The following is an 8,209-nucleotide window of genomic DNA, read 5'->3' as shown; positions in this document are numbered from 1 at the left end:
CATATCTACCGTTAGGAACAATGACTGCAAAATCAAAAATCAAAATAACGCAAAAAAGAGTTGAAGTTATTCTTCGTATTTTTTAAACTGAAAAACCAAGTACTTAATGTGGTAGAAAACCAACTATTAAAAACCTCAGCCCATTTTGAGCAAGGTAAAGATGTATAGATGAAAGACTACGTTAAATCGTCTACCAATATAGAATCTAATGACAAATTCAATACAATTGTTTATACATAATCCCCATATGGTAAATTCAGAAGGAATGCCTAACTTGTTATTGTTAGTTTGCTTCTTCAACAAAAAGTATTCCTAAGATGTGAGCAAGCAATAATGGTTTTGGCTCAATTCACTGTAATGACATTAGTTCAGGATCTGCCAAGAGCTGCTGGATCCGGGTTAAGTCAGGAGGCTGCTGAGGAATGTTTCATCCTGGGAATCCTCCAGCATCTCTTAGAACTGGTTTTAAGTTAGCATGCCAAGTTTAGGACTGAGGACAAAAAGTATAGGAAAGTTCCCTTTTGTAACAGAAGGCTTATAAGTACATGAGAATGGTAACAGCCACATGTGTGTTCAATCTAGGATAGAATAAATCCTAAAAGGTTAGCTCACATCCACTTCAATTTTGCTACCCTAGGCCACTGTTTTGCAAAATACCTTACAGGAAGGGTTGAAGAGTAGCCATGACCTTCAAATTTGGAAGGTATTATGCTTATCAGCTGTATATGAGTCTTTCAAGTATATGACACAGTATTGGATCAATCTGTTGTTTTAGAAATAATTTTGTCGGTAATTAAACTTTCTGTTTGGAGGCACAAACACAATTTATTTCAATGTAAAGGTACTTACCAAATGAAACAGTTTAAATGCTTGTAACAAATGTGTTACCTAAAACAGCACAATATAATGGTGCTCTCTCAGACTTACAAAAATTAACCTAATTTACAGTATTGTCAAACATGATTTCATAGAAATTTGAATAAACACCAGGTCTAACTAGGTCAAACAACTAGTGAGTTCAAATAATTGATATGGAAGTATTTTGGTAAAGTGCCCACAGTGAGAGCAGTTTAAAAAGCAGCCCGTTTTCTATAGAAAAAGTTGTGACAGTGAATAACTCATCACATTCTCTGCACTACTACTCAGCACTCACACACACTCAGGGGAGCAATACCCTGGACACATAGCTTATTTCACATTAGTGAACAAACTCAAGATTTTTATAAAGTTCTGACTTTGGGCCAGAAGATAAAATGTCCCATATATACATATACACAAACCCCAATTCCTAGCCTCTTAAATCCTTTAGTTCTAAAAATGGCTTTTTGACTTGTCTTTAAGTTTAAAAAGGAAACAGTGTGCAATGCGCTTGCTTGCATTTGTACTTGCTGAATTATGAAACAATGTATGTTAAATAAGAAAAAATCTTGGGATGGTACTAATACACTTTGATTATATACATGATCTTTGGGTATTCATGAGAATCAGTTTAACCGTCTGTTGCCTTATGAGAAACTTAATTTTCTAAGTTACCCAGGAAATGTATTTAACCATTTACAAAAACAAAAATTCTAATGCGCACTTTACAAAATCATGGTCTTATTTATCTGCATATTTCTTCCATAAGATAGGTACACATTAAAAAATATTGCTCAACATAAAAATATATATTACTTATTTCCCTTGCCATTTATGCATATAAATATTTCACGGAAGATGCATCATTCAATAAACAAATGCAAAAACTGCTTTATATAGTGTAGTTCTCTGCTATTTAGCAATACAAAATATAAAATAATAATACAGTTAGCTATTAAAGAGCTAAATTCAAGAGATTTGCAAACCAATACAGCAGTGAACAGTCCCTTGTATAATACAAAAGTCCATTATGAAAAAGTCAAGTTGGTTTTGTAACAGGTTACATAAAAATATGGGCCAATAAACGCATTATGAATGCAAAAACAGCACTGCTCCATCAGCACATTCTTCAGTCTTGTTTGGACTAGGTGCCAAACTTACTGTTCACTTTTCGGTTCATCTTGTTTTCCATTAAGCTCTTGATCAACTCTGTTTAATGAAGAATATATATAATGAGAAACCAGCATGTGAACAATTTTCTTTCTAAAAATAATGACTATTTTAGCATAGAATATTACTCTGTTAAAGACGAAGCTTTGCAAAGAAGCAGACATAGTAAAAACAGTTACCAGACATCATTTCCCCAACCAGAAAAGAGAATTTTTAAAGGCAGGGGGACTCTGGCAAGAAATGTGACTGTTGTTTCTTTAAAGATTATAAAATACTTTACATACAAATGCATATAAACTTTCTTAGAAGTTCAAGTTACGTGGCATATTAAAATCTTGACCGGTAACTTGGCTGTGGTGAGGATCCAGGTGGTAAGAAACTGGCAGGAAAAACAACTCCCTCAAAAATGATTCTGTTAACTGAAATATGAAAGTGCCACGAATGCCACCAATTGATCAGTCAATATTTTAAAACCCAGTGATAAAAAAACGCATCCTTATAGAACCCATAATTATTCTCCAAAACTTATTGGTACACAGTCTAGTCTGTGAATGCCTTAAATTTGTTTTGACAGTATGAAGCCTTAAGAATTTAACAGTCAAAGATATCTAAATATAAATTAATTATTGGCTGGGCACAGTGGCTCACACCTGTAATCCCAGCACTTTGGAAGGCCGAGGCGGGCAGACTGCTTGACCAGGAGTTCGAGACCAGCCTGGGCAACATGGCAAAACTCTGTCTCTACAAAAAATAAAAATTAGCCAGGTGTGGTAGTGTGCATCTGTAGTCCCAGCTACTCGAAAGGCTAAGGTGGAAGGACTGCTTGAGCCCTGGAGACAGAGGCAGCAGTGAACCGAGACTACACCACTGCACTCCAGCCTGGGTGACAGAGAAGACCTTGTCTCAAAAAACAAAACAAAACAAAACCATCAAAAAACTTATTTATTTAGTGGTGGGTTGGACATCAGTCAAATCAAAATTTAGGCATGTGGGGATTAGAAGGATTACATAATTACCACATAATAATTGCAGACAACCTTTCAAAGATAACAAACAGTCTATTACTATTACATTTGTAGTGGTCTGAATAACTGATGCAGGGACCTTTAAAACAATCTGGTATTAGATACAGAAAAATATTTTTCATATGTTTTTATTATCACCCATTACTATGTCCACCTGAATATTAGTAAAACAGACCTAAAAGCCGTGGTCTGTGGTAAAGCCAAATTAACATTTTAAAATATTTTAAATATTGTTATAAAAAATTTGGAATGTACATATTTCTGATAAGGCATGCAAAATATATCAAATCCTCTTAACATGTGAAATTTCCTTACCAACTAATTTCATAATTATTTTTAAACTCCCCTGAAACATTTTAACAATCTGTATCTGCATGGCCACACTTGCATCCAGTTGTTTGAAAGAAACATTTAAAACTGCTATCCTTTTTCTGTCACTGGGGACATTGGATCTCACTGTTGTCAACATTTCTTCAACCCTCTTCCCCACAAACCCTTCAAGAAAATGGTTTTACCCCTCCTTCCCCTGCTCCCCAAAAACCTGCCATAGGGACTCATAGTTTTGTATTCTCCTTAGCACCAGTACTTATCATATCATGGAGTTGTCACCTTAAATAAGCTCCCTTGTACCTAGCCTCTGTAAAGTTTGGTTTAGGCTGGGTGTGGTGGCTGATGCCTGTAATCTCAGCACTTTGGGAGGCCAAGGTGGGCAGATCACCTGAGATCAGGAGTTCGAGACCATCCTGCCCAACATGGTGAAACCTGGTCTCTACTAAAAATGCAAAAATTAGTCAGGCATGGTGGTGGGAGGCTGTAATCCCAGCTACTTGGGAGGCTGAGGCAGGAGAATCGCTTGAACCCAGGAGGCAGAGATTGCAGTTAGCTGAGATTGGGCCACTGCACTCCCACCTGGGTGACAAGAGTAAGACTCTGTCTCAAAACAAAACATGCCTATCTAAATTTAATTTAAAAATTAAATTTTATCCTTTTCAGATTGACAAAAGTTTATTATTTTTTAAGACTAAAAAAACTACAGAAACCACAAAGTTTTTGAAAGATACATGTAATAATTATATTTAAACACAAGTAAAAAAAACTACAGATAAAATAGTGACAGGTTTCAAATAATACATTTAAATAAAGTACAAATTCCATATTTTTTTCTGATTTCTAAATTACAGTATTAAAACCTTTTTTTAAAAAAGGCTTAATACAGCACATTTTATCAACAAAGGCAATTCACTGTGAAATCTATGAAGCGGCTGGCTTCAAAATATTCTACAATTACAAATCATATTTTTAATTTCAGTCACGTGTCTGTCGGATGCACAGTAATGCCTAGAAAGGAATGAGAAATCAGCAGGATCTAAAATCACTGTCTACATTTATGTTAAAGTGTTGGTTAAACTGTGAAGTGTCATATAGAAGTGTAAAACTGCTTCTATCACAAGGCCTACTGAATTCTCACTCATCAACAGAAACAAAATGTGTTCAAAGTTAAGAATGTTCCAGTTAGTTATAGTTGGCTCCTTAGAATGGTCAAGATAATTACATATAAATCTCTCACCATAACTCTTAAGATTGCATTAAACTATGTTTTGCTAATTTAATTGCCAATATTTTAAAGATCTAACAAACTAGATCCAAATTCTACATTTTTCTAAATTATTATATAAAATTGTAAGTATTTTATACCCTTGCCTTCTTTCACCATCTACGTCAAGGTATCAACAGATAATAGTTTGTTATGCTCAAAGCAGAAGTGTTCAAAATTAAATTTAAAATAGAAAGCGGAGTGTTTAACTGTTAAATGGGACACTGAGATTTTAGGTATTTTATCACATGTAGAATTTGACTGGTTAGCAAGCCATTTAATTTAAGCGTAAAAGGAAATCAATGTTGGTTAGCCAAAGAATATATGCATTGCAAATATAATAATCAACCCCAGGGAAATAAATGGATAGCTTTTAAAAAGTCTGCAAAAATATTTCAAAAGCACAAGTTAGCGATTTAAAGAAAATGGTGAAACAACTAAAGTCTTTATTTGGTGTTCCAAATACCATTTTTAGTAATTTCTGTGGTTTCACCATTAGTACTTAGACTAAGAAGGAGAGAGAAGGGTCTGTGGTCTTTAAGTCTTAATTGGCATCACATATGGCAATAAAACAGGGTGAATCCAAGTCATATTCAGCCTTAGGAACTCTGGGTTCACCCTGTATTTGGAAGTTGGGTACGCTTATATTTACAAATGCTATTATCTTTGTCTACAAGCTAACCAACCAATAAGGAAGAGTTAGTCTGCAATGCAAATGGACTAGTCTAGATGCAACCCAGTCAAGGTGTGCATATACCTTTTTTGTTTCTTTTTAAACTTTTCTTCTTCATACCTTTGTAGGGAAGAGTTATTTCAGTAAATATACATGTTACGAAAATGAATAAAAACTTGAAAAAAGGTACTTAAACCCATTTAAATTTTCCAGCAAAACGAAAAATATTTAATACATGATGTAGAAAGTAAAAACTGACTTAATAAATCTGACTTTCACACATTAAATAGAGTAAAACCTCATGTGAGCAGAACAAAGAAACTTTTCCACATGCATTGTAATACTCAGGTATTTATGTTAACAGCCTTCTATCAAGTCCAAGAAGTTACATGGAAGAATGTGAATCTGATAATCAGAACAAAATTTCAGTCACTGGAAAACATTAAGGTTATGATGATTTAAATATTTTTATTTATTTAGCAATATAATTATTCAATAATAATATTCATGATGAGTTTACTCAAATTTGTTGAGCACCATGTTCAAGTTTGGAGAATGTTCTTTAGTACTGATCAATTAGAAAAATCATCTCTTAGATTATAACCAGTCTAAAAAGTGTAACATGAATCACAACCAGAAATAATTTATCCTAGTTCTTCAACTGACAGCCTGAAGAAAATGCTAACTTATGGGGACGGTGTGGGAAAATGGCTTCTTCCTCTTTTTCTTTGTTACACACACACACACACACACACACACACACACACACACACACACACACACAGTTATAAAATACATAAAGAATGAGTACTGAAAAGTATTATCCATTGCACATCAAAATATTAAGATCCAATACAATTAAGGAAATAAAACAAAACATACTGTTTTATGCATTCTGGTATGCCAACATATTCCATGGGGACAAGCTCTGCTAGTTCTGCCAAATTAAAGACGTATCTAATTTTTTGGCTGAATTTTGAGCTATGGAAGAAAATAAAAATAATTACCTCCATATTTCTGACAAATACAATGGATACAATGTTTACAAGATACAAAAATTTCTTATATACAAATGTAAGAATTTTTTTAAAAAAGTCATGTCATTTTGAATGTTCAAAACACAAAAAGATGATAAATGTCTGAGGTGATATATGTGCTAATCACCCTGGTTTGATCATTATACAATGTACACACATATCAAAATATAGCTCTGTATCCCATAAATACGTATAGTTATTATGTGTTAACTAAAAATAAATGAAAAAAAAGTAAAAATAAAATTAAAGTCAATGGCTCTCAAAAATTACCTAATAAATGGTCTTGTAACAGCCAGAAGTGTTCTGATAAACCAAGAAGGATGTACAATGATTAGGGATTTTAGATTTTTCCGTAACCTGGAGTTAATAAAACAAAACAAAACAAAAAAACACACAAAGAAAATTAAAAATCTCTATAAATTCTAATGCCAAAAGTCAAGACATCAATAAATATGTGCAACTTTATACAAAATAATAGTTGAAAAATCTCACTCAAGAGTTCTCATTTACGTATGATACCCCTGTAGACAAGAAAAAGGACTCTTGAATTCTGATGGTCCCTCCTACTGCTATGAAATGAACTTTACTTCATTTGGCCAAATTTATGTCCACAGTATAGCCTGTTATTAAATGTCTCCTAGCATACACATTCACTTGTCTTCAGGACTCTGTCAACCAGGGAAAGAGGCCATACTGAATGTAAAAGTAAACTACTGTCATTTTCCAAGACTAGGGAGAAATTGGTGCTAAGTTCTTCAAAATCACAAAAAGCACTGTGCAGGCAGAGAAGTATGAGTGGAGAAGGTGACCACAGGAACAAAAACAAATCAGATCTAATTCCTATTCTCAAGGAATTTAAAGTTTTGATTAAATATTAAAGGTATTATCCTAGACCTCTTCTTTTTAAATGACTAAATAAAAACTTACTGTATTATGCATATTTCACACATAAAGTGAGATACATATATAATCACAAGAGCTAGCCAATGTCAAATTTAGACTTGATTTAAATTAGCCATGGCAAGATCAAACCAATTGGAAGATCACATTCCTTCCATTAAGTACTAATGACTAATTCCCAAGACAATACGCTTCAAAAGCTTGTTCCAAAGAAAGCTTACAACTAAACAAGCATCATTAAGAAACATAAAGACTGAGCACCGTGTCTCATGCCTATAATCCTAGCACTTTGGGAGGTCGAGGCAGGTGGATCGCTTTAGTCCAGGAGTCGAGAACCAGCCTGGGCAACATGCTGAAACATTGTCTCCACAAAAAATACAAAAATTAGCTGGGTGTGGTGGCACAAGCCTGTAGTCCCAGCTACCTGGGAGGCTGAGGTGGGAGAATCACCTGAGCCTGGAAGGTCACCACTACAGTGAGCAGAGATTGCACCACTGCACTCCAGCCTAGGTGACAGAGTGAGACCCTGTCTCAAAACAAAACAAAAACAAAAACATAAAACATCCTAAGCACTATAAATTAGGCAAAACTCAGAATGTAATAAAATAGGAAACACACTACTACATTCTCCATCCTTTCCCAAGATGTAAATAGTAGGAAAGTGTTCAATGTGGAGAAAATTGCACCTTATAAATAAGGAGAAAGTGTTCAATTTCTCCTTATAAATAAGGAGAAATATAGAGCTACTTTGTAAGTTAGAAGAATTAAGGTTATTCTTTATAGAAAAATCAAAATTGATTTCCCTCACAATATTCTAAAATGCTATCTTTAGAAAATAGAAACCTGCAATGAAATTAATAAATAAAATTTAAAAAATAAATGGTGTTTTAAAATAGCAACAGAAGTCTGGGCGCGGTGGCTCATGCCTGTAATCCCAGCACTTTGGAAGGCC

The 8,209-nt window shown here is 34.0% G+C and overlaps 1 protein-coding gene across 2 annotated transcripts in view; it reads right to left on the bottom strand.

Annotated features, from left to right (window-relative positions):
- Nucleotides 1–803: 803 nt before the first annotated feature.
- BNIP2 (BCL2/adenovirus E1B 19kDa interacting protein 2) overlaps nt 804–8,209 on the bottom strand; it is a 24,532-nt gene continuing 17,126 nt past the window's right edge. The window contains exons 8-11 of one of the 2 annotated variants that reach the window (XM_011940481.1): nt 6,628–6,714; nt 6,203–6,301; nt 5,405–5,440; nt 804–2,067 (exon numbers count right to left, since the gene is read on the bottom strand). In XM_011940481.1, coding sequence (XP_011795871.1) covers nt 2,016–2,067; nt 5,405–5,440; nt 6,203–6,301; nt 6,628–6,714 — 274 coding nt within the window. In that variant the 3' untranslated portion in view covers nt 804–2,015. The remainder of the gene's footprint in view (nt 2,068–5,404; nt 5,441–6,202; nt 6,302–6,627; nt 6,715–8,209) is intronic. The other variant, XM_011940482.1, reaches the window with a different exon arrangement.

Source organism: Colobus angolensis, unplaced genomic scaffold (assembly GCF_000951035.1).
Source record: "Colobus angolensis palliatus isolate OR3802 unplaced genomic scaffold, Cang.pa_1.0 Scaffold19, whole genome shotgun sequence".
Lineage (NCBI taxonomy): Eukaryota > Metazoa > Chordata > Mammalia > Primates > Cercopithecidae > Colobus > Colobus angolensis.
Note: the sequence above shows the minus strand (reverse complement) of the source record. Positions and strands in the feature narration are given on the sequence as shown.